The sequence below is a fragment of the Cibotium barometz genome, chromosome 32 (assembly GCF_041138505.1).
Source record: "Cibotium barometz isolate CiBa-2024 chromosome 32, ASM4113850v1, whole genome shotgun sequence".
Taxonomy (NCBI): Eukaryota; Viridiplantae; Streptophyta; class Polypodiopsida; order Cyatheales; family Cibotiaceae; genus Cibotium; species Cibotium barometz.
The window spans coordinates 48,870,587-48,897,451 of record NC_141077.1 but is presented as its reverse complement, the minus strand read 5'-3'; the positions used below and the strand labels follow the sequence as shown (position 1 = coordinate 48,897,451).

General features: G+C 40.9%; 1 protein-coding gene across 1 annotated transcript in view; it reads right to left on the bottom strand.

Moving 5' to 3' along the window:
* LOC147620294 (uncharacterized) overlaps positions 1-12,963 on the bottom strand; it is a 55,057-nt gene extending 42,094 nt beyond the window's left edge. The window contains exon 1 of the mRNA XM_086772492.1: positions 12,615-12,963. Coding sequence (XP_086628618.1) covers positions 12,615-12,893 — 279 coding nt within the window. The 5' untranslated portion in view covers positions 12,894-12,963. The remainder of the gene's footprint in view (positions 1-12,614) is intronic.
* Between the last annotated feature and the right edge of the window lie 13,902 nt (positions 12,964-26,865).

Sequence of the window (26,865 nt, the reverse complement as noted above, 5' to 3'; positions counted from 1 at the left end):
CATGCAATCTTCCAGGCTAAAAATCTCCTGACTGGTTCACATCCTCACAACAGTCCTTTGTCAGCTTTTGGTCCCCTTGACATTCCGCACAAACTGACGCGAACACTTTTCAATTCCGACACTGCCAAAAATAGCAGTTCCCTAAATTTTAGGGATGATGTCATCTGCATTCCTTTTGGTCTCCTGACCATCTTTGACCACTATGGTCACTTCAGAATTTGCTTAGAATTCAAGATACATTCATATTTCGGTGGCGGCCACTTACTAATGTAAACTGGCCTATACCCTCATTCAGTGGCCATGTCCTGGACACTGTCATTCATCTTTCAGTGCCCATGTTCTGGACACTGTCCTTCATTTTTCAATGCCCATGTCCTGGACACTGTCCTTCATCTTTCAATACCCATGTCCTGGGCACTGTCATTCATCTTTCAATGCAGTTCTCAGGCTTAGCCAACCATTGGTCCAAAGTCCCACTGGCTGACCCATTCTGACATTGCAATGGCCCAAGCCCTTCCAAGAGATCCCGGGGGAAGGCAACACCAACCAAAGAGAAAGAAAAGAAAAATATATATATATATATAAAGAAATGTAAATAAGGAAAACAACTGCAAAAAGTTTCACCTCCTGGTGACACACTACCCTTTGAAGTGTCCATGTTCCCTTCCATCTGCTCTCTATTGTTCCACCCTCACATGGTAGAAACAATCTTCAAGAGAGCACGTAGGACAAGAGAACACTACACAAGGTATGTGAACCACGAGTTCCATAAGTCCAATGCATCCCAAATAAAGGGAGCCAAAAAGAATAATCCATAAACCTGAGGATAGATCCAAAGAAGTCCAAGAATCCATAGACCTGTATACCATAATCCTTCTATACCATAACTCTTACCACATACTCTGTGCTAACCACACACCTTAGAGTAGAGGTGAACTTTATCCATAAAAGCATCATATCCATGAGATATCCAAAGATTTCTTCTCTATAAACTCGGACAGATTCGTCCATAGAAATTGCTTATGAAGCCCAATATCTATATAAATCTCGTCCAAGAAAGAAATCTCCATGGATATAATCCATCCCAATAAAGGGAGCCATGAAAAGAATTCATCCCATTAAAGGGAGCCATAAACAATGTTTCCCTGAAACCATCTCAAGGCAAACAACAACACCTTTCTTCTTGCATAGCTATACAAGGGTTAGTGAACATCAAAAACACTTCATAGTAAATAGCCAAAGCACCAACTTTGCAAACTCAAAGTATACTTAGCTTTTCTTTGCCAGGTTGGTCATGAAGCCAAAAGAAATATCTCGTCACCATATCCTTAAGATATCCTGAGATATATCTCCATATAGCTTGCCTGTAAGCTTGATAATATAATCCACAATATCCATATGAAAAGAGTGCTAAACATGTGCACATAAAGCCAAACTTCACACTTCCACGATAAAATTCTGTGAATTCATAAATCCTTAGATCAACAAGCTGTCTACTGCTCATGCTCTTGCTTCATAAGCTATGAAGCGGCTGGCCATGCTTAACAGCAATGATGGTAAGTGTGGTCCCCACTTGAGATCTTTTCTCTTCCTTATTGATAGAAGGAAGCCTCCGCTCCCAAGAAAGCCTATGCTCTGATACCAATGTAACTCGCGGCGGGTGCTCGGGGGACTAGGGCCTTTTACACACTTGTTGATACCATCAATGCATATTAAAACACTTAAACATGGCCACAACCTTAACACATATCCATCATCACTTTGCATAAAACATAAAAGCTGGACAAAACATCCACAAATGCTGAAAATGGAGCTTGCACGTGTGACACCACATAGAGGCCGGAATGGGCCAACCCCCCCCCCCCCCTTGGAGTATTTTATTACCCAAGGAGAATAATATCATGTACAAGCTTTGAGGGCCTTACTCTCCCCACGGGAGATGCCGGATTATCCATATACAAATGCCATAACACAGCCCAACACGAGGCAACCAAGCCGGAACATAGGCTGTAGAAATGCCGAGCCAACAATATAATCCATATACCTCCGTGTGGGTACTGATTCTTCCCCAAAAACCACGGGTCTTCATGCAATAGAAAGGGTACAGCAAGTACAACTCTCCATTCAGCTGGTACAGCAGGTACAATGGCTGGTACAGCTGGTACAGTGGCTGGTATAGTAGGTATAGCAAGTACAGAAGCTGGTACAGGCGATACAAAAGCTGGTACAGCCAGTACAAGGACGGGTACAGCAAGTACAAATACTGGTACAACAAGTACAATGGCTAGAAATCATAATAAATGATTGAATACCCTTGCCTTCAGTATTTCTTCGCGATGGAAGCCTCCAAAACAGTCCCCAACAGTCGGTATTCTTCATGGGCGGCCTTCAAGAGAGAGAGAAAGAGAGTAGCCATCATTAAGGCAGCCTGTAACGGTGGTAGAGGCTAGTGTGCAGCAAGAGAGCCTCCATTAATGAAGAGAGAGGGCTCCAATTTATAGATTTGGGCCTCCCATGAGCTAAAATGGCAAGAGAAGGCTACGATGACAAGTGGAGAGCCACACAATAGCTGAAGTGACAAGTGTGAGGCCACTTGTCTCACTTTGGTCCACCTCCTTGCCACATGTCCCAATCTAAGAGATGGGTCCTTCCATAAACTTTATCTCTAAAAATATCCCAACTGGTAGACATTCTGTCATAGGCACTTTGCCAACTCTTGGTATCTGCTCAATTCCAGATGTAATGACGCGAACAGAATTTCCATCGGAGTCGGGCCAAAAATAGCAACTCCCCTAAATTTTAGGAGTGTGGTCCTTTGTATTCTAGGATAATCCCCCATTCCCAAAGCTTGTACTTTCCAAATATTTAAACATCCTGGAGTCCACCAGACCCCTTTCAGACTGGGAAATGTCCAGGCTGGTGACAATGGCAGTCCTGTGAGCCAGGAAAGGCTTGTTGGAAGAGAATGACTCAAACACAAGAGCTTTAGCCAAGGAAGTGCAGAGGAGATAGAGAAGAGTGAGAGTGAGAGAGAGAGAGAGAACTCACACAATGCTCAAGAATATCTTGATTGTCTTGATGAGGCTCAAGGGAGACCTCGTATTTATAGTGATACAAGGGTATGGGCGGGCGCCCAACTTATGGGGCGCCCGACGGACCAAATACAAAGAATGCCGTTACAAGGCCCAAATGGGGGCCAAATGTACAAGTAAATATATGGCCGCGAAGCTCTCGAAAAGAGCTACGCGATGATCAAGGTCCGGAGGCGAAACTGGGACTTTATTCCCAACAACCTCCCACTTAAAGGGCCAGTGAAGCTCCTCTAAGCTATGTAACTCCCACCCGCTGTAGACACATATCAAGCTGTGCTTTTGGCAAACTTTTGGTGAGAGCATCTGCAGGGTTCTCATGAGTGCCAATCTTGACCAAACTGACCAAGCCATCATCTAGCACCTGTCTGATGAAGTGGTACCGGACATCAATGTGTTTGGTACGAGCATGAAACATGGCATTCTTAGCCAGGTATATGGCACTCTGGCTATCACAACCAAGGACCGGAGCCCTCTCTGGCAATCCAAACTCTGTGACAAGGCGTGCTAACCAAATGGCCTCCTTAGAAGCCTCTGTGACGGAGATGTACTCGGCCTCAGTAGTAGAAAGTGCTACTATCCTCTGGAGTCTAGAGCACCAAGAAACAGCACCACCTGCAAGAGTATAGATGTACCCACTAGTAGACTTGCGGGTATCAGAATCACCTGCCATGTCTGAATCACAATAACCCTGCACCTCAAGTGGACCTTTACCATACATAAGGCATTTCTTCTGTGTCCCCTTCAAGTACCTCAAAATAGACTTTATAGCATCCCAATGTGCTTTGCCCGGGTTGGACATAAAACGACTGACTACTCCCACTGAATGAGCAATGTCTGGCCGTGTAGCAACCATAGCATACATAAGAGATCCACAAGCAGAAGCATAAGGGATCCCACGCATAGTACTGGCTGCATCATCATCTTTTGGGCAATCATCCTTGGATAGTTTAACATAGGGCTGCAATGGAGCACCCAAAGGCTTAGAATCAGCCATGTTAAATCTATCAAGGACTTTCTGGATATACTTCTCTTGCGAGAGGAAAAGCAACTTCTGTGCTCTGTCCCGTCTAATCCGAAGACCCAAAATATGTTCAGCTGAACCCAAGTCCTTCATAGCAAAAGCTGACTTCAGCTGGTCCTTAAGAGCTTCCAAAATGCTCTTATTCTTCCCGGCAAGAAGCATGTCATCAACATACAGCACAAGTATCACTGGGCTGCCATCTGCATCAGTTTTAGTATACAAGCAATGATCTGCATGGCTACGATTAAACTTCTGGTTAAGCATGAAAGCATCAAACTTTTTGTACCACTGCCTCGGGGCTTGTTTCAGCCCATAGAGACTACGCTTCAGCTTACAAACCAGATGTTCTTTGCCAGGAATGACAAAGCCTTCAGGCTGCTTCATATACAGCTCTTCATCTAAATCACCATGTAAGAAAGCTGTCTTTACATCCATCTGATACAGTTCTAAATCCAAAACAGCAGTGAGAGCAAACAAAACACGAAGGGTGGTCATTTTGACCACAGGAGAGAAGACCTCCTGAAAATCAATCCCTTCCTTCTGAGCATAGCCCTTAGCAACAAGGCAGGCTTTATACTTAGGCTGGCCGTCAACTGTCTTGACTTTGTACACCCACTTGTTAGGAATAGCCTTCCTTCCTTTGGGCAACTCAACCAAGTCCCAAGTGTCATTTGCATGTAGAGACTTAATCTCCTCCTGCATAGCATGCTCCCACTTGTTTCGGAGTTCACAAGACTTAGCCGCTTTGAAAGTAAGAGGCTCACCCTCATCTGTAAGCAAAACATGTTGCAAAGAGGGATCAAAACGCTGAGGTTCCCTCCGAAAGCGAGTAGACCTCCGTACCCAATGATCATTGGCTGGTTGGGGGTCAATATCGAGAGGAATCATAATTTCAGCATCAAAAGGCTGCGGGTTTTCACGAACAGCCTGATTTTCAGCATATAGGGGTTGCTGCCCTACACCTCCAGGAGCATGAAGCGGCTGTCCAACCTCTTCTGGCTCAAATATCACGGACTCATTATGTTCAGCCCTTTGTGAAGCATCCTGGGGCTCATTTTCAGCATCAATGGGTGGCTGCCCTTGCTGAAATTTGACCTTTTTCTGATCACCATGAGAGGCACAAACATTACGGAGCAGCTTTGCCTCATAAAATACAACATCCCGGCTGCGAACCACTTTGTTGGTTGATGGCAACCACACACTGTAGCCCATCTCACCTTCATCACCGTAGCCAACGAAGGTGCCCTTCTCGGACTTAGCATCAAGCTTGTTCCGGTCTTCCTTGCGGATATGCACATATGCATCACAACCAAAGATGCGTAAGTGGTCATATGAGGACGGTTTGCCAGACCAAACCTCCTCAGGGATTCCACCTTTCAAAGCTGTGTGTGGAGATCGATTGCAAACATGAACTGCAGTTTTCAAGGCTTCTCCCCAAAAATCCTGAGAGAGATTAGCTGTGGACAGCATGCATCGAATTCTTTCACACAGTGTACGATTATACCTTTCAGCCACACCATTTGAAGAGGGGCTATAAGGGGGTGTAAGTTCCCTCTTAATGCCATTATCATCACAAAATTTCTGAAATTTAGTACTAACAAACTCACCCCCATTGTCAGTGCGTAAGCATTTAATCTTCACTCCTGTTTGAGTATGAACAAATGCATAAAACTTTTGAAATGCAGCAAAAGCATCATCCTTAGATTTCAACAAAGTGATCCATACTTTTCGTGAGTGATCATCCACAAAAGACACAAAGTACTTTGAACCACCTTTAGATTTAATGGGCATGCTGCATATGTCAGAGTGGACCAAGTCCAACTTTTCAGCCTTGCGAGAGGCACGAGAGGAGTAAGAACTCCTATTCTGTTTCCCATACAAGCAATCATTACAAAAATCAAGCTTGCTTCCTTTTGCATCAAACTTGTTTAAGGAGGACAAAATGGAGAGACCCTTATGGCTCATGTGGCCAAGTCTCTTATGCCAAAGCTCCATGTGGGAGCGTACCTCTGCAAAAGCAATAAACTTACCAGACAAAGCCTGACCATGAAGGCTATATAATGTTCCTTTCTTGCATCCTTTTGAAATCAGCCTTGTGCCTTTGGTCAATTTCCATGTGCCATTTCCAAATATGGCCGTGTATCCCAAGGCATCAAGCTGGCCCACAGACAGGAGACTGGTTTTCAAACTAGGCACATACCTCACATTTGGCAGCACAAACTCACTACCATCCTGCAAAGTCAAATTCACGGTGCCCATACCTTCAATATTGCAAGCATGATCATTCCCCAAGAACACCTTTCCTCGGGAGCCTGCAGTGAAAGTTGCAAAACACTCCTGCACCCGTGTCAATAATCCAAGTCTGTGAAAGCACATCAGATTCATACATCAAGGCATGAATAACATCTGGTTCTGTGATATGCAAGTTATGAACATCAAGAGCATTAGCAGAAAAAACACATAGCACATCATCTGAGTCAGACAGTTCCTCTATGACAACACCAGAGGCCACATTGGCCTTGCTCTTGTCCTTTTCAAACTCTTCTGCTTTGCTGGAATTACTCTCTTTTTCCTTCTTTTTGTCATTTGAATGACTGGATTTCTTCTTCCGGTCTTGCTCCATCTTGTAAAACTTGCAATCTGGCTTCTTGTGGCCTTTACGACCACACTGGTAGCATGTAACATCAGACTGCTGGCCCTTGCTCTTGCTTCTACCCTTTGAATTGGTAGTAGTATTTCCCCGCTTGGTCGTCCTCCCTCGTGAGACATTTGCAGAACCGCTAGTCTCTGAGGTCTTCCTCCGGATATCTTCATTGAGAATAGCACCCCTGACTCCATCAAAAGTTAGGTTGGGATTTGTCCCAAGTGACACCACAAGTGTCTCCCAAGAGTCAGGCAAAGTAGTGAGCAAAAAGATAGCTTTTAACTTATCATCAAAAACAGGCAATCCAGAATCCTGCATCTGATTAAGCACCCCTGTGAAAGCAGTAATATGCTCTACTGCATTCTTAGAATCATCAAGTTGCATATTCATGAGTTTCCTGATGAGATGTACCTGGTTCACTGGCGTGGTGATCTCATAGGTGCTTCTCAGCTTCTCCCAGACGGCATAGGCTGTTGTCAGCCCTTTGAGGTCTACAAGAACCTCATCAGCAACAGCCATCTGGAGATAGGCAACGGCCTTTCTGTTCAGGATTCCCCATTCATCATCTGTCATAGCAGCGGGTTTGAACTGCTCAAGTGCAGTATCACATTCCCGCAGATAGAGGATATTCTGAATCCTCACCTTCCAAAGATCAAACCCAGTGCCTGCAAACTTCTTAATCTCTAGTAGACCCTTAAGATCACTTGTAGACGCCATGACTTATCAAACTGACACTTCAGAAAGTAAGCAATAGCAAGATGTTATGTACCAGATATGGGTTGACTGTAGGATGCTCGTAGATTGATGGAACAACTTCAAGTGAAGGAGACGGCGGAAGAGAATCACCGGATGTCGATGTAAACCCGCCGAGGGGCAGTTATGTTGCTGTCTTTGGGGGTTGCTCGTAGTTCCTGGCTGCTGGAGGCAGCGTCGGCTGCTGCTAGTGGCCGTGGGGCTGCTGGCTGCAGCCCAGACTGCTTGCTGGTGGCCGTGGGACTGCTGGCTGCAGCCCTAGCTGCTGCTGGTGGTCGTGGGACTGTTGGCAGCAGCGTTGGCAGCTGCTGATGGCAGCCGTACAGAAGGCAGCCCTTGAGCAGGGAGAGAACCAGACAGCAAACGCTGCTATTTGCAGCAGAACAGCAGCAGAAACGCAGCAAAGGGAGCAGCAGGGGAGAGGAAAACGCAGCAGAAGGGCAGCGTAGGGTGGAGCAGAAAACGCAGGAGAGGGAAGAGCAAGAAAAACAGCAAAACAGTCTCCTGCATTAAAAAAGAGAGCAGCACTCCAAAAAAAAACGCACCATCTTGATGATAGAAGGGAGGTGTTTGACGCGAAAAACGCAGACGATCCCGTAGTCAAGTGGTGGAAGACACCTCTAACTCCATAGCTTCTGCATACAGCTTCCCTCCATAGCTCTGATACCAGTTGTTGGAAGAGAATGACTCAAACACAAGAGCTTTAGCCAAGGAAGTGCAGAGGAGATAGAGAAGAGTGAGAGTGAGAGAGAGAGAGAGAACTCACACAATGCTCAAGAATATCTTGATTGTCTTGATGAGGCTCAAGGGAGACCTCGTATTTATAGTGATACAAGGGTATGGGCGGGCGCCCAACTTATGGGGCGCCCGGCGGACCAAATACAAAGAATGCCGTTACAAGGCCCAAATGGGGGCCAAATGTACAAGTAAATATATGGCCGCGAAGCTCTCGAAAAGAGCTACGCGATGATCAAGGTCCGGAGGCGAAACTGGGACTTTATTCCCAACAAGGCTTTCGGGCAACGGTTCCAAGGGAGGATGATCCTCCAAGGGGTGGAGTGAGAGTGCCAGACTCATTTCTCACGAATGAAGACCATGACAGTGTTCATGGACAAGGCAGGAACGGAATGGGGACTGGATGGAACAGATGCATAGATCTTCTTCAAAGTTAGAGTGGAATTGGAGACCTGGTCGGGCATTCAGTGAAAAGGTTGCCAGAGTAGGAAGGATGACAGAGGGAATTCAGAAATGGAATGGGATGATGACAATCATCCAAGAAGCAGATGGGAATCCCGTCATCAAGTTTAGCAGAGGGGGATGTCATGTGCACACACATGTACATGCTAATCTCAAGGGCCAATCCTAGAGGCAACATGATAAAGACTCACTAGAACCAGATGGAGCATGGAGTGCAAGTTTAGGTAAGGGATGGACTGGAGTGGACTCAGGGACATGTCGGCTGCATGGAGAACAAGAAAAGACTGTGTCGGCTGCATCAGGCAGGTCAAAGTTGGGATTTAATGTATTTGGGTCCAGTCGGCTGGCTGACCAGCAGTCGGCCAGATCTCTAGTTGTCCAAAGGTCTATAAAAGGCATGTTTGCTCATTGTTTTGTTCATTCACTCCCTCTTGGGTGTCTAGACATAGGACTAGGGTTAGGGTGTTCTACCTTTTCCAGAAGGCAGCCCATGGCTGCAAGGGATTATGTACCTTTTTGTACCATATGAAATACTGGATTTCCAACTCTCTCTCTCTCTCTCTCTCTCTCTCTCTCTCTTTCTCTCCCCCCCCCCTTTTGTCTGCGTTTTTGCATCAACATGTTCTAGATGGTGTTTAGGGCTGAAAGAAGACTCTCAGAGGTTCCGCATGTAACACTAGAACTGCAATGACACAGTTTGGTCAAACCCAGAAGGGTTTGCTGAGACACTCATAGGGCCAGATATTATCGGACACTGGAGCCTGGAGAGGACCTCACCGCCACAAATTTCAAGAAATGTGTGTCGACATATAGAGGGGAGACCAAGGCCATGAGAATCTCACAAGAAAAGGGCCCGGGGGGTTTGGCGCTGTCACATGCACTCTGCACTGTAGTGCATGGTGACAAGATGGCTCATCATCATCAGTGCAACATTGTGCAGTATTAGCACCCTTTAGGATGATATTTGTCGTATGCCATGACACCATTGTAATCCTCAGTCCAGGATAAGTCAGGCACGAGCTACGTAGGTCATTCCTCAGCCATAGTGAGTCAGTCAGTCAGTCAAATCTCTTAACCCACTTGAAGAGATTCATTCATGCATGTAGAGTCAGTAGAAACCTTAGGGTTTGCATTAGAAAGCACTCTGCATACTGCATATCATTCATCCATTGCATATAGACCATTGCAGAAGCCTTGAAATAGCATCTAGTATTTTTAGGATAATTATTAGCATTTATCTAGCATTTTTTCCATAATTTCCAGCATTTAATACCATTTATCATCTTGGACAAGTCGTGTAGCAAATTAGCTACAACCGACCAGCCCTAGCACTCATATAAATAGGTTTGCTTTTCACTCATTCATATCATAATTCAGCAATCAAACATCAAGCGTTGGAGCCTTCAGCCTAAGGAGCATCAACAATTGAATAATCAGCATCTAGAGCACTTCAGTCCTGAGCGTTTTCAGCCAGCGTTTCATCCTTCGGCAGCTAGGAGCATCAACGCATGTGCAATCAGCATCCATCATCAAAACACATCAGCATACAGCATTCAGCGTTCAGAATGCCTTGCGTTTTCTGCATAGGAGCAGTTTTCAGCATACCTATCATCATCGTTTTGCTACTGCACTTTGGTGAAGGTAAAACTCAGCATTCATTCACAGCCTAGAAACAGTCCCAATCAGCCCACACCTTAGCCTGAGATTCGCAGCCTTCCCTCATTCCATTGGGAAGAGTGCATAGGCTCAAGATTGGTCATCATTGGTGCTTCTACAGCCGTGTATAGTTCAGCCCGACTCTTGGTCCTCCGAGATCTTGCGTTTGGCTTATCGTCAATCCAAAGTCAGTCTCTTTAAAGAAATAAAGCAAATACTATTCCGGTAACGGGATAGGGGGCCCTTCAGTGGGTAATTCGAGACCCCATACGGTGTACACTTTATCTCTCTCTCTCTCTCTCTCTCTCTCTCTCTCTCAATCTCTTGAAGTTTGAAGTCATAAAAGTGGATTACTAAACTCACGAAACTCAAGATACAGAAGGCAGTGAGACTTGTGTGACAAGATCCTTAATTACGAATACTTCCGCTACATGTTACAGGCACAAGGACGGGGGAGCGTGCCAAGGGGAGGGGGGGGGGGGGGGCATTCTAGTTTGGGCCACACCTCCACACCATACTCACAGACTCCAATGGTCCAAGAAGATGAGGCAATTGGGACATGTGGATTTGGTTATATTTTGCTAGTAGGGAGCAACTCGTGCATATAGTAATATGCTACTTTCCACCCCCCCCCCCCCCTCCCAATTTTTGATTGTTGCTGTTTTGATCGTTTTTTACTTCTTCTTCTTCTTCTTTTGAAAAAAATGGCCGTTTATGGCTATTTTTGATTGTTATGGAGCTCGCTTGCTTTGGGCCTTGGCCTTGGGAGGGTGCCTTGGACTCTTTGGCCTCCCTTTAAAAAGCTCTCCTCCAACCTTTTCTCCGCCACAAGTTTCAAGCTCTCAAGCTCAAGCTCTCATAGCTCTAGCCTCTCGAGCTCAAGCTCTCCTCTCTTGGGCCTTGGCACTTGCAAGGTGCCCAACTCCAAGTCTCCATGCATTCTTTCTCCCTCTCTCTCTCTCTCTCTCTCTCTTGGGACGGTGCAGATCTACATGCGGCGCAGTTCCGGTAGCTCTTAAACCGCTCTTGAAGATGAGGATGCTCCCCTTGGCTTCTCACATGAGGTCAGAGAGCTCGAATTTGACGAGGATAGAAATCTCCTTAGCGATGGCAACTTTGACAAGGGCTCAGAGGTGCCCTCTCCTTCTACATATGATCTCAATGAGAACTCCAATAGTGATGCCTTCTCCATCTAGGTCCTAGGATTTAGATTCTAGCATCCACCCTCTTATTCATTTTTTTGTACTTACACCTAGCGCACATTGCGTTGATCTTACGATCTAGCTGCCCTTAGTACTATGCTTTGTACTTTTGTTTGCAACTTGTTTTTAGTGGAATTTTGGCTTGTACAACCTCTGAGCTCTCTATTCTTTCAAATTGATAATCTATAAATTTATAAGTGTTTTTTTAAAAAACCGTACTTTACCATATTGTATTCCAAAATTTCATACAGTGCGGTAAATTCCCGTATGGTATCGTACCATACCGTATTGCAACAACTATGGGTCAGAGCAAAGCGAAAGGCATGGAAATGGGTAGTACTCCGAGGAGGGGAAGCCCTCATTGGAGAATTTAAGAAGTCAAAGCCAGTGGAATCCCAACCCCAAGTTGATGCATACGTGCAACTCTCGTAAGTCTCTAGACTCGTAGAACCTTGTTTCTAGAAGCATTGCAACTGGTCTCGTAGATGATATTTGACTTCCGCAGACATCAATCTAATCTCTCTCTCTCTCCCCACATACATCAGAGCCATTATTGCTCAACATCGGAGGTGCCTACCTCACTTCTACAACCTCTCCATTCTAGATAGCCCCATGGTGGAGAGATTTGATCTGAGGAGAGGGCAACATGTCAACTGATCAGCATACATGGATCTACTTGATATACATTTTTCAGTATTTTCTACTTAGTGTCATCTAGGAGTCTTACTTATAGTTCTTATAACTGTAACTGTAAGATAGTCAGTTTATTGTACTTTTCAGTTTCATTTGGTTGTTCTCTTTGATAAGACACCAACTTCAGATGTACTCTCAGTTTTGGTCTCATAGGCCATCACGGCCTCTTGGAAACGTTAATTTCTCTCTCTCTCTCTCTCTCTCTCTCTCTCTCTCTCTCACACACACACACACGCGCGCGCGCTCAACGCTATGTGATACGTTTAGCCAAAAAAACAGTATTTAAAAAACAAACGAAATGCAAGAAGAGATAATGAAAAGAGTGTCACTGGCCAAGGGAGGGAGGAAGCAGGGACCATAGCTACTCCGTTGTTGTCATTTTCGGAAGGTGGCCCCTCGAAGTCAGGTACATCTGCAAAGACAGCCCGGGCTACGAGCACGCAAGCCTTCTCATCGCCGCCCTGGCTTCGAAATCCCGGCACATGGGGGGCGCCGCCGCCGCCGCCGGGTAGGTGCCAAGCCCATGAGGCTGTGTTGGCCGCTTCGTGGCAGGAGGCAAAGGCGAGAGAAAAAGGGCCTTCTGCTAAATTGTTGCGCAGGGCAGCGTATGTGGTGGAGCTGAGGGACGCGATCATGGCGATGTTGAGTGATTTCTATATATCAGAGAAGATGCAAGCTAGCTCTGTTCTTCTATAAAAACAGATTTGATGTTAGTAGAATATATCTACGTGGCTTTTACTTACAACAAACTAAAAATTAAAATGCCACGCTAGGAGAAATTAAAAAATATTGGCAAGAATTATTTGTTTTTATTTTTTTTTAGTTTTGGCCAATTAGAAATTACTACACACAAGCACGCTAGGAGAAATTGAAAATTAGTGGCAAGAATTATTTGTTTTCAATTTCTTTTAGTTTGGCAAATTAGAAATTACTACACACAAGCAGCCATCGGGTTTTCTTTTTTTTGTTCGTGGCGAATTAGAAATTACTACACACAAGACTCGACATTGTGAGGAATGGTGGGGGAAATTTTTCACTCAAAGCTCTAAGGTCAATCATCACAACAAGTGATCCAAAGGTGGAGGTTTATTTAGCCTCTTTTTCTGAAATTTGGTAGAGAGATGTTCTGATAAACATTAATTGGTTGTGTAAGTAAAGGTATTGTTTATGACAAAAAGTCAATCAATCGGTGCTTTGGTGTAGATAAGTTTTGATTAGCATTTAGTATTTATTGTTTGTGTAGTGTAATTATTTTTCATTAATAAAAACACTATATAGTGGAAAGACATCCTTTTGTAAAGCGGTATTTACAACTCTTTTTGGCATGGAAAGTCATAGTGGGTCAGTGGCATTCCAATTCCCCTTATTGAAATTTCAAGAAGTTACACTGTTCAAATTACATCTTTTGTATGATTGTGGAGGGAGCTTTGTGTATGTTTCTACTACTAAATTCTTTTTCTAGTTGCACATGTTGGGTAAAGCATCTCTCTTGTGTGGACCTACACCAAAAGCTAGGCTTGGTACAAGTTTTTGTTGAGTCTTTTTTTTTTTTAAAGGGCATGCAATATCAATGCTTTTTAAACAGAGTCAAGGATCCACTCTATGCAAGAGTTCATTTCTATTATCTTTTCAATTGCAAACTCTCACCAAAGCTTTGTCTTTTTCACAAAAAATGCTTAGTTTATGGGCATAAAATCTTAGGGGTGTCTAAAGTGACATCTTCTTATATGCACTCACCATGGTTTCTTGATGTCACAAAGTCCTTCAAGACCTCTAATTGAAAATTAAAAAATATAAAATGTTGCCTTAAAAGAGGAAAAAGTGCTATATTTTTTAATTTGATGAAGAAAGTGCATGAATTGAACCCTTTATGCTTTTTTTGAATGTATAGGCTCCTTTTACCTCATTTCGACTCAACAAATTTTCCCCACTATAATTTTCATTTAAGGCATTTATTTTATCAGCCAAGAAATCATGCTACTTCCAACAAGTTGAAGCTCATGGAATCTTTTGACAAAGAGAGTGCATGCATGTAGCTTATGCTTTAACGAGGAGAAAGGGACTTAGAGACCCCCGTGAGGCTTCCTTTGCAAGGCCAATGATCACCTAGTGGGGGTTGTATGAATAACATGCTACCCAAAGTAAAAGACCAAAAGGTTTCTCAATGGGAATGCCTTCAATTTTGATTGATTTCATATTAATTTAGATGAATATTTTAAAGATGTAATACACATTCAAATAAGCAATTATCTTGAAATCATTTTACATCATGAATAATAATAGTATTGGTTGAAATAGAACTTTATATCAATAGAATGTTTAAAATGATCTAGTGATATTTTTAATTTTATTAGATAACATAGACTTGCCAATGGAAAATAATTAACATATTTATTATGTGTCTTTTTCCTCTAAAATATAGATAAATCATAATTTATACCTTATTAATATTAAGGAATTTTTAAAATAACAAAAGGATTCTCTTCAAGAAGGATTTACCTTTGTGATGTGTGTGTGTGTGTGTGTGTGTGTAGGTCATTAGTGGGCCAGTGGCATTCCAATTCCGCTTATTGAAAATTCAAGAAGTTACACTATTCAAATTACATTTTTTGTATGACACTTGATTAAGGGGCTTTGTGTATGTTTCTACTACTAATTTTTATTCTAGTTGCACATGTTGGGTAAAGCATCTCTCTTATGTGGACCTACACCAAAAGCTAGGCTTGGTACAAGTTTTGTTGAGTCTGCTCTTTTTGAAAAGGGCATGCAATATCGATGCTTTTAAACAGAGTCAAGGATTCACACTAAGCAAGAGTTCATTTCTATTATCTAATCAATTGCAAACTCTCACGGGCACAAAATCTAAGGGATATCTAAGGTGACATCTTCTCATTTGCTTTAAAAATGCCCTCACCATGGTTTCTTGATGTCAATGATTTGGGACACAACGTCCTTCAAGACCTCCAATTGAAAATTAAAAAATATAAAACGTTGCCTTAAAAGAGGGAAAAGTGCTATATTTTTTTATTATGAATTGAACCCTTTGAATGTATGGTGTCCTTGATATTTATTTCCTTTAACAATATTCCACTTCTCTTTATCTTAGATTGTTCGCTCTCATTGCATATGTGCTTGGGGAAATGCACTAAACGTTTGTTGAAACATAATTGATGAGCCACACTTAGTGTGGAAAAGGGATCACATCAATGTTTGTTCTACACATCAAAGGTAATCTTAGCCAATGTGGTTAGCATATCCCCCTTCCTAAACTGAATTCCGTCCTCAAAATCAATGAGGCATGATTGGGAGATCATTACACACTATAGTTTGGCCATTTGTGAACACAAGTGTAGTGGACATAGTGTCAGGGATCTTGCTTCCTCGAATCATGCCTTCTTCTGCCTAATCATTATGTGCACGCTTATGCATTGGTGTGGGGCATTATCATGACTATTCCTTTATGTTAATTATGTGCCATAGTAGCATATATATCCAATCCCACCAAAGGTGGGAAGCGGAGGGGTAAGGGAATTCAAGGGGGAAAGGGATTGGAAGGGTGGGGAGTACAATAAAAAGGGATGTGTTTAGAGGGGAAGAAGGGGCTAGGAGTGGTTGGGAAGTAGTGTTGAGAGAGGTAATCGCGGTGTATGGTGTGTGGAAAAGCACTCTAAAGGTGCAAGATATTGTGGTAAGATAAGAATGCCACATATGATATTGTATGGTGTGTGTGTTGACCAAAAGAGTGGAAAAGAGTGTGCCACATGGATGCACACATGTAAAGTGGGATAAGGCTAGAAGGCCTATATCATTGTATGGTATACAACATGTTGCAATAGAGATCTATTGTTGAGTGTGCAACCTCTCTCTCTCTGTCTCTCGCTAGTCATGGAGTTTCTTGTGTGGTTTAATCCACCTTAATCTTTATGCTTAATCTATGTTTATCCACCATGATCAATCTCGTATTAGGATTTTCAACGTGGTGACAGAGCTAGGATGGGCTCTTGATCATGGTGCTTATGTATTTATATTACTTTATGTGTTCATTTGATTAAGCATATTTTCTATTTTAGCATTTCTATTATGAGAAAATCATGGCACATTTATCATTATGGATTACATTTGGAGTCTTGGAAGCTACTCATGGAGATTTGGAGATTATGGTGCTGGCATGGAAGCTGAAAATGAAGATTTCAGCAATATGAAGACTATGCAGTATTCATCAACATCAAAGAAGCTCCCCAATTTAGTTGCAAATAGGAGTTTTGCAACATGGAGAGCTTGCTCATCATCAAAGAAGCTGAAATAAGGATTTTCAGCAAGTATGAAGGCGATGGAATGTTCGGTGTCAACAAGGAAGTTGCCAAGAAGATTACCAAAGAAGGTATTTTGTGACTATTTGCCTCATTAATTTTTGGTTTGAGAATGAGAGATTGCTCATGAGAAGGGTTGCTATTTGATGGGATATTTGGATCCCATGGTTCTTTGTAAGTGGGCAAAGAGCATGATTTGGTGCAAGCTTGTCCAATCAAGGGATAAGGGATGGAGCCCATCTTAAGCACACCAAAAATGGAGATGTGCTAGTTTAGGTTGTTCATGGAAGATGAGCACGTTATGTGGAAGCTTTCATGTTGGTCATGCACATTGGTTTCTTTTGGGAAACCTTAAGTGAAGCACCCTTGAAGGTTCAACATGCAAGGTTATGGAGCTCATTTGGGAGCTCAAGGTAGACATTATAATGGCTATGTAAAATCTCAAGAGGGAGGTTAAATGGATGAGGCAAAGAGAGGAGCTCACTTGGGAGCTCATTACAGCCATGTTGGTGGCCATGGAAACAGAGGAGGTTTGTGTATTAAGGCATCACATAGGTGTCAAGGAACAACAACATAGAAGAAGCTTGTGTAAACAAGCTAGTAAGGAGGGGTAAGAGAGATAGCAATTAAAGCTATGAGAACATTTGCAAGTTTGGCTACAACATCAATGGGAGCAGGCAGATAGCTTGTGGAGCTTGCAGTAGAAGACACGACAAGGTTACCAAGAGAGCTCAAAGATTAAGCATGTGTAAAACTAGCAAAAGAGGTGTTGAGGTTAAAGATGGTGATAGAAGCAATGGCAGCAGACAAGCTCAAGGTTGAAGCAATACATGTCTAGAAAAACAACAAGCATGATGAAGGTATAGGACACCCCCTCCACAAGACAAGAGGGCTAGCTGTGAGAGCTTGGCTGGAGAGAGCTTGGTTGGAGAGGGCTGTAGGGAGTTGTCGGGAAGAGCCTCCACGCACAAAGGCAGCTTCTAGCCATAGAGGGGATGCTGGGGGGGTTTATGTCTGGTACGAGTACGAGTAAGGAGAGAGGAAAGAGGGGTGGAAAGGATGGTGTACGTGAAAGTACGTCGACCTGTGGTTGCATGGGCTTGTAGAAAGAGTGGTACCTGATGGCGGGCCAAAGGTGGGGTATGCATGTACCTTCCACGTCAGTGGTCGCATGGGTGTGCATGTGGTGGCCAGGAAGGACTTTATGTTAGGGAGACATAAGTCCATAGTCCCTTGAAAAAAAACATGAGTCAACACACATAAGTTTAGAAATGTGAGCCGTGAGTCAACACGTGAGCTTAGAGACATGAGTTGTAAGCCTAGAGACATCCACTGCGAGTCTAGAGGCATATGAGACATGAGCCATGAGCCAAATCTAGATTTGTGAGTCGTGAGTCTAGAGACGTAAGTCAGTAGACATGACTCTGAAGGTGTGAGTTTGGTGCGAGTTAACAAACGTGAGTCTGGTCAACCTAATAGTATACCAAGCAATTCAAACAGTATGGTACTAATGTGATTCTAGGAAACCTAATATTATAACAATCAATTAAAAGTGTTTGGTCAAGCAGCTCTCTTTGAAGACTTATAAAGACACACTTACCCTGTCATAATATGTAAGGTGATTTCAACCATTGAGGAGCATCATGATGACATGTAAGACCTGTGAGTTTACCGTAATTTAACTAAAAATATACGTAAAAGCTTATTCCGGTGTCCATTTTGAGTGTTTAAAGTTCTATACTAGGGTAAAATCGCACGTAAATTTCAAATTTGGACTCATAATTTTAAGATTCCCAGTGTAAATATCTCAATTATTAAAAATGATGATTTTTACACTATAAAAGGACCATAATTGCATCTATCAAATGGACATAAATTATTATTAAAAATGGGCATGTTACACATCTTTACCAAGGTATCCCAAGCCTCCTTAAGTATTTATGCATCCTGTCGCGTCACATTAACAACTAGTACAAAACACCTTTCTGGCTCTTTCATGCCATGTCTTATATGTGAGATTTTCTTCAGCAATCTCTAGCTCCTTTTCATCACCTGTGATGAACTCCCAATATTCTATTCCCAAGGGAAATTGGTTATCATGAATTTCCAAGCCTGGAAATTATTCTTCTCTAGATTCTTGTTTATAATTTATGACAACCTATCACAGATATCTTTACCTTCTAACCAAATGGTGCTTGCAAAAACTTCTGCGCTTATAGCAAGCCTGCCAGACCTACAATCTCCCAACAAATGTAAACCTATTTTATCATAATTTTATATGGAAGTCACATAAATATACATCCACCAATAACTTACAAATCTCAGATTCTCTACAAAGGCTATCTGCAACCAAATTTCTGTCATAACTTTGCACTAAACCAGAACTTAGGCATACATAGTCAAAATTGACTCATTCATGTTGAGATTCATTGTACCTCCTACAAGAAGCTAATTAGACTAATGACACACTAAGAACACACGAATGACACATGATTAACTTAATCATAACCAAGATCCTAAGGTGGTGTGCCTAACCAAGATGACGAGAGTGCAAAACAAAGTGATGATCACAACCTGATTAGGTTACAAGATAGATTAACTTGCACTCTTAGAGAATCTTGAGATGTGCTTGTCCTTCTATTGCTTGAAAATAACCCCTTTTATATGGGTAGAGTACATCTTTGCTTGTTCCATGCATGTGGGATAATCCACTTTTGCCATATGGCTTCATGCTCACCTACTCACTCCCTGCCTATACATATGCTCTATGGCACCACACTTCTTAACACCCCACCTTGGTGCCATATCTCTGGGCTACTCAAGGTGGTTGGATGTGAGTTACAACAATCATTACCCCCCTGGGTGCTCAAATGGCTACTCTCAAGTGGTCGGGTAGCTACACACAAACAAGATAAAATGATAAGATGGGTGTCTACTCATATGATGACCCCTCTTTTACAAGAGATAGCTATGTTTGTGGTGGTGTTTGCCTCCTTGCTCTTTAGAAGAGATGATCACTAGGGATCTCTTCGTACTTTGTGGTTGAAGTGGTCCCCATAAAGTTTCCTTTGCTTTTCTCTTCGATCTGCAATATTCTTCTTTATGCCCGAACTTGTTGCAGTAGTTACACTTTGGCTTGTCTTTGAACCCGCATTCATTTTGAAAGTGTCCTTTTCTATCACAATTATGACACTTCAAATTGCTTTTGTTAAACAATGCATGCTCAACGGTGCTGGGATTACTTCCTTTTAATTCTCTCTCCTTGTCCAAAAGCGAGAAGACACATCCATCAAATGTTGGCTCTAGTATATTTTTAAGGTTGTGACAAGTGCATTGTATTCCTTTGGCATGCATTTTAAGATTATTATTGTAACTGCATCTTTAATTCTAACCTTAGCATCTATCCCATCTAATTGGGTCATGATGCTTTTCATTTTACTGACAAACTGTGCCAAAGATTTATTAAAGTTAATTTCTAGACCATAGAACTCAATCTTTAAGTGAATTTCTTAGTTATTTGCCTTAGCTCCAAACATGAGATTCAATGTATCCCATGCATCTTTTGCGTGTTTCCTAGAGTCAACGTGATGAATAAGACTTGTGCCCAGGTGTAAACCAATAAATGACAATGCTTGCTCATCGTTTTCAACCCACCCTTCACTTGGTTCATTCGGCACATTTTCCTTAGTGATTTTCCACAATTTCTTATGCATTAAAAGGTACATCTATGTAGCCCAAGTGTGGAACCCTTCCCCATTGAACTTCTCTACATGCGAACTGACGCTTGTTGATATTTCCATAATGAGAAGGTCTTACCAAAGATCTTATGATGCTTCAATTAGTAGTATCTATTCTCGTACAACTTGGCAAATGTGGGTGCTTTTAATCAAGATGAAATGCAAGTAGTGCATGTGCTTCCAATTTTTAATTTTTTACTTCTAGAGCTTCTTGATAGTATCCCTAATGCAAAATTAGTGCTTTTGAACACACTAAATGAAGCCCTAATTTCTCAATTGTATCTCCAATTGTACCTAATTACTACTAATTGCATGTTAATTATAGATATTAGTGCTTAATACAATGATTAATAGAGCTAAAAACTTGGAGTGCTCAATTGAGCTTGGGGAATCCAAATTTCATGGGACCTTTTACATACACCTCTTGCCCTTGATTAGGTTGAGTGGTCCAAATATAAAAAACCATCTCAAAAACACCAAAAAATCCCAAAAACGATAAAAATCAGGCGATTGGTAATTCGGTTACTCCAAAACTAAACTATAGACTCCTCTTAGTATTGCTAAGAAGATCCTAAAAGGGTTTGCACTAATTCCTTGTACAATTCCCGAATGAATCGAAATGACAATCTCCTCTATTGTGCGAAATGTAGATGACTAGCGAGACGAATTGGCATGAGAGCTTGGAGATGTAGATTCACCTAGACTTGTGTGAAATTCCCCTTGTAGGGCTTGACCAAATATTGAGAGAGTGAGGAGAACAAGCTTGAACAAGTTTGTCCACAAGAAGGGAAAGAAGATAAGGCTATGGTGAAATGTGATTAGTGGGTTGATTAGTGTAAAGAAATGATTAAAATAAGCTAATGAGATGATAAGGAGAAACTCATGAGGAAAAGGGGTGGCTCTGATACCATGTGAAGATTCATGCTACCTCCTAAAAGAAGCTAATCAGACTAACGACACACTAAGCACACACTAATGACACATGATTAACTTAATCCTAAGGTGGTGTGGGTAATGCCTAAGCAAGATCATGATGAGAGTATGTGAAATAAAGTGACGATCACAAGCTAATTAGGTTGCAAGATAGATTAACTTGCACTCATAGAGAAGCCTGAGATGTGCTTGTCCTTCCATTGCTTGAAAATGACCCCCTTTTATGTGGGTAGAGTACATATTTGCTTGCTCCATGCATGTGGGATAATCCACTTTTGCCATATGGCTTCATGCTCATCTACTCACTCCCTGCCTGTGGGATAATCCACTTTTGCCATATGGCTTCATGCTCATCTACTCACTCCCTGCCTATACATGTGCGCTATGGCACCACACTTCTCAACATTTCATAGAGTGCCTACATAGAAAAGTTGTAGAGCCAATATAGAACCTTACAGCCAACCTTCCGACTTGCAATCTGCCTATACATGTGCGCTATGGCACCACACTTCTCAACATTTCATAGAGTGCCTACATAGAAAAGTTGCTGAGCCAATATAGAACCTTACAGCCAACCTTCCGACTTGCAATCTCCAACACATGTAAACCTATTATATTGTAACTATCTATATGGAACAGTCATACAAATATACATCCCACCAATAACTTTCAAATCTTAAATTCTCTAAAAACTATCTGCAACCAACTTTATGTCACAACTTTGCACCAAACCAGAAATCGGGCAGACACAGTTGAAATTGATACTTTCATAGAAGTGCATGTGAAAAACTTGCAAAGCTTTGTAAAACATAGCTTGAAATGGCCTCGAATCCAATTTTGAAATCACTGAGCTCCTGTTAACCACATATGCACAATGTAGTGTCCCTTTGATTCACCACACGAAGGGTGTCTCAAGATGTGAATGCACCGTATTGTTATGCCTACCTACTATTGCTCTTACCTAGCAGTTACTTGTAGAGATTTTATTTTGAATCAAAGGGAAAGAGACAAAGCTTTACCCTTACCCATCTTTGCACACTTATCTATAGATTTGCTTCCAAATCAAATGGAAAGAGATAAAGTTATTCTTACCCATGTACCACCTCTTTTGCTTGCCTCTTGCTTACCTCTTGAGCTCTCTTTACACAAACTGACATGCTTTGATACCAAGAGAAGAATGTGGGGGAGAGGATGAGCTTGAGATCCTTGTAAGAAAAGATAAGTATTAGACAAGCACATAAAAGAGACGGATGGTTGAATTTTCTTCTATTCTCTTCTCTTCTCTACAACTATAACATAAAGAGATAAGATTCCATATTACAAGGGAAAGTGCTCTCCTACTATAACATGCAAAGGTCAATCCATAGTGTGAACCCGACTACATGAGCTCGTGCTATAACTATGCCATAACTCTAATATACCAAAGTGGCCTATAAAACCACCTATGAACCATTGGTGGCATATCACCCATAATCTCATCAACCATGATAGTGGAGTAAGTGTAGAATCTATTGCCAAGGCGATCCAATATTAACTAGGAAAGAAAAATGTTATGGGTAAATGCTTTAAGTAGACATCCCAGTGTCCACAATATCTTTGTGATAGAAAGTGATCCTTTGAGTCTTATGAGCAAGACCCTAACTTCTCCAAAGTTTGGATCAAGCTTAAAGATAATGATTGGAACCATGTCAGTGATTACTCATGTCATGATGGTTACCTCTTCTTCTTGACGAGATTGTGTGTCACTAAAACCACCATACATGGGTCATAGAGGTGTTTTGCTACCTTGTTTTCAATTAGTCTCTCTAGAGAATTATTTTTGAACTTATCTTAAAGATGTAGTAAAGTTTGTGGATGAATGTTCTATTTGTCAAAAAATCAAAAGCTCTAAAGATAAGACCCAAAGACTTCTCACACCTTTGCCAATCCTTAATGATAATTGGGAACATATATCTATGAACTTCAATACGAGTTTGCCTAGTACATCGAGTCATAATGATATAATTTGGACTATAATTGACCGTTTAAGTAATCAAGACTATTTCTTGTCTTGTAAGACTTCTCACCAAGCCACGAACATGTATATCAAGTAGAGCTTCATGCATCATTGTTTGCCAAAAGTCATTATTTTAGATAAAACTCTAGTTTTTGCAGTATTTTTGGGATTTCTCTTTTCTCTAACTTGGCACTAAATTAGACTTTTCCACATCTTTCCATCGAATGGGTAGGTTACTAACATCACTATCTTGGATTTACAGAACCTACGTTTCCCAATAAGGGTTCATGGGATAAGTTTGTTAATCTTCTCCAATTTGCATACAGCAGTATCCCTTATTTTGCTATACTAGTCATGCACCTTTTAAGATTGTTTATGGAAAAGCTCTGCCTCATATGGCTATTGGTCATGCACCTTTCAAATTGTGTATGGAAAAGCTCCTCATTCAGCTAGTCATGAACATTTTGAGTTTGCACATGGAAAAGCTATGTCTATTCTAGCTTTACGAGACTTTCCCACATAATTGAAGTTGCTAATCAATTTGGTATATACTTTAGTTACATTTTGAGTGATGTACGCAATATGTTAAGGAAGCAAACCAGAAACGTAAAACAAAGGTGATTATGCACTTTTGAAAATTGAGAAACATATATTTAATTTCCTAGCTATCAAACTTGCACCAAAATTTTGATTTGTTGGATAAGGTGATTCACAAGATTAATAATGTTGCTTATAGATTAGAGTTACGTTCTCATCGGTAGATTCATGATTTATTTCTTGTTAGTTTGTTTAAAGTTTTGATTCTAGGTGCTATTGTTGATTATCAGATTACATCTACCCACATTGGCCATTAATATGTCAAATATTTTTGACTTTAAAAAATCATCCTTGTGAAGATGTGAGATGGATGCCCGAGAAATATTTTCATGCCTTTCTTGAGATCATTCTTTTCAATTAACCCATAATTGGGAGTAATTGTAAACTTAAGCAAGAGGGAATGTTATGAGAATAAGCCCTCTTAAAAATATTATTCTACCCTCTTAAATAATTTGGGGATGCCTAAATTGTCTTTGTATCATGACAAACTATGTAATATATCATGGGTTATGCCATTATAAATATTAATACATTTGGTGACACATTGACGTACATTTGGGGCCTCAAGTGTTTGTTATACTTGGTTTATATGGCACGATGATTCCTGGAGTATTTATGCATGATGAGTAAGCGTGTGATGATGGCATGTTTACCTATGGAATATGTGTTACAAAATTATTTACTAAATATTTACAAGGGAGAAGGACTTGGAAGATTGAGGTGGATGTGCATAAATTATTATTTTGGAAGGCATTCATAATTTTGAACAAGCTTTGTAAATAGGTGCAAGCTTGTGCACACTTCTTTATTATTTTTACAAGCTTAGAATTGAAAGCATAGACTTTGGGAAATATTTAATCTTTTATATTTTGTAAAGCATGGAAAGATTTTATCATAGACTCAAGTAATTAATATTGATAAAGCACTTTTTGTATTTTTGGAGACTATTCCCTATTATTGGAATGAAAATTTTAAAAATAATCATGTGTGGGAATAGGCCACACAATGAGGGGGAAAGATTTCATCCATTGATAGTGTTATGCAGAGTTAAGTATTTTAATGTGTTATTTTCAAGCTTTATTTATATTAAATTTGTTGCAATTGACTTTATGTGAAAAAGACAGATAGAGGGATCATGCTATTAGTCATTTATGTGGATGACTTGATTATCATTGGTGATAGTGATGTTGACATACATGATGTCAGGATGCTTTTGAAATAGATGAAGGATTTTGATGAGCTCCCTTATTTCTTGGGTGTAGGGGTGGTGAGATCACCTCATGGAATTTTGTTTTTATAGAGGCAGTATGGCTTGGACGTATTGTCCAAGTATGGTATGATAGGCTGTAAGCCTAATTTAGTGACATTGGAGTAGAACACAAAGCTTTCTGTCGATACAAGTGAGCGTTTAGAGGACCTACTATGTACATGAGCATAGTGGGTAGCTTTGATCTACATGTTGTTGGAGCAGCAAGAAACAATCAACAGTTGCCTTGTGTCGAGTATAGAGTACAGGGGTGTTGCTATGGCAGCTTGTGAGGTAGCTTGGTTTTAGAAGCTACTTGGTGATATATGCTAGGGGACGAAGCACATTGAGATGCATTATCACTTTGAAGATTCTAGCACGTGATGTAGATCTGGTATTTGTTAGCATAGGGGATCAGGTGATTGACATCTTCAAGAAGGCATTGGGCATAGAGAAGCTCCACAAGTTTAGGAGCTTACTTGGAGTGCAGTGTATGGAGTTGAGCTTGAGGGTGAGTGTTGAGATATCAAGCTCAACTAGTGCTACAAACACTGATGACCCACTTGAATGATAACTTCCGCACTTATGCCACTGGCATGGTTAGTGAGATTATAGTCGATATGCTGCCAATGGACGCTATGTGACAACCATATTTGGATTACTAGAGTATGGGATAGTTATAATGCCAACCATATAGTCGAATTCACACTATGGACCGCCGACTATTATATGTTATAGTAGGAGAGTACTTTCCCTTATAGTATGTACTCTTATCTCTTTAGTTTATGGTTGTAGAGAAGAGAAGAAGATAGAAGAAAATTGAACCGTCTTGCTCTCTCTTGTGTCTTGCTCTCTCTTGTGTGTGTGTGTTTGTTGTTTCACAAAAAAAGGTGTGTGTGTTTGGTTGTGCAAGGAACTCAAGTTGTCCCTCTCCCCTACATTCTCTTTAAGTTTAATATTCTTATATGGAATACTAAACCATTTTGTTGTTTGTATTTTGAGCATGTTCTCTAACAAGCCCTAGGAGAGTCATTGGAGAGTACGTATATACATGCAAGATACTCAGAATTATGGCATCACCTACACTATGGGAAGAAAGGTGAGACTTTACATTCCATATAGACAAAAGTGTGACTTTAAAGCCCTAGCATTGGAAAGCACATATATACATGCAAGATGCTTAGAATTATGGCATCATCTATATGATGAAAACGAAGGTGAGACTTCAAAGTTTACATATACAATAGTGTAAATATCACGAGGAAGTTGTATGGGTTTTTGATAAGTATTCTAGACAAGAGTGTGAATGCTATGATGGAGGTATCTCATTTGTGAAGATCTAGGTTATTCAAATCCAAAGTTTAAATTATCCGTTTAATTTAGACACATCGTATTTCAAATAATTGCATGAAATAATCTTAAGACTTTGAAGACATCTCATCGATTTTGTCTATTTTTATTTTTGGCCTTGCATTTCATATTAAAGAATTCATTTACTTTCATGCTAAAAGAAATTTTGAAAGAAAAAATTAGAAAAATCATTTAAATTTCATATTTTACATCTTCAAATGCGTGAGATTTTGCATTTTATAGTTGTTTTTCTCAAATAATTATATAGATTCTAATATGTGAAACAGGCTAAAGTCAATATTAACTTTTTACAAAATTAAATTTCTAAAAAAAAATTTTAAATGTTTATAAGGAAAATAATTCATAACTTAAACTTTTAATGGTAAAAAAAGTATGTACACACACACACACACACACACACAACTAAAATTAATTTAA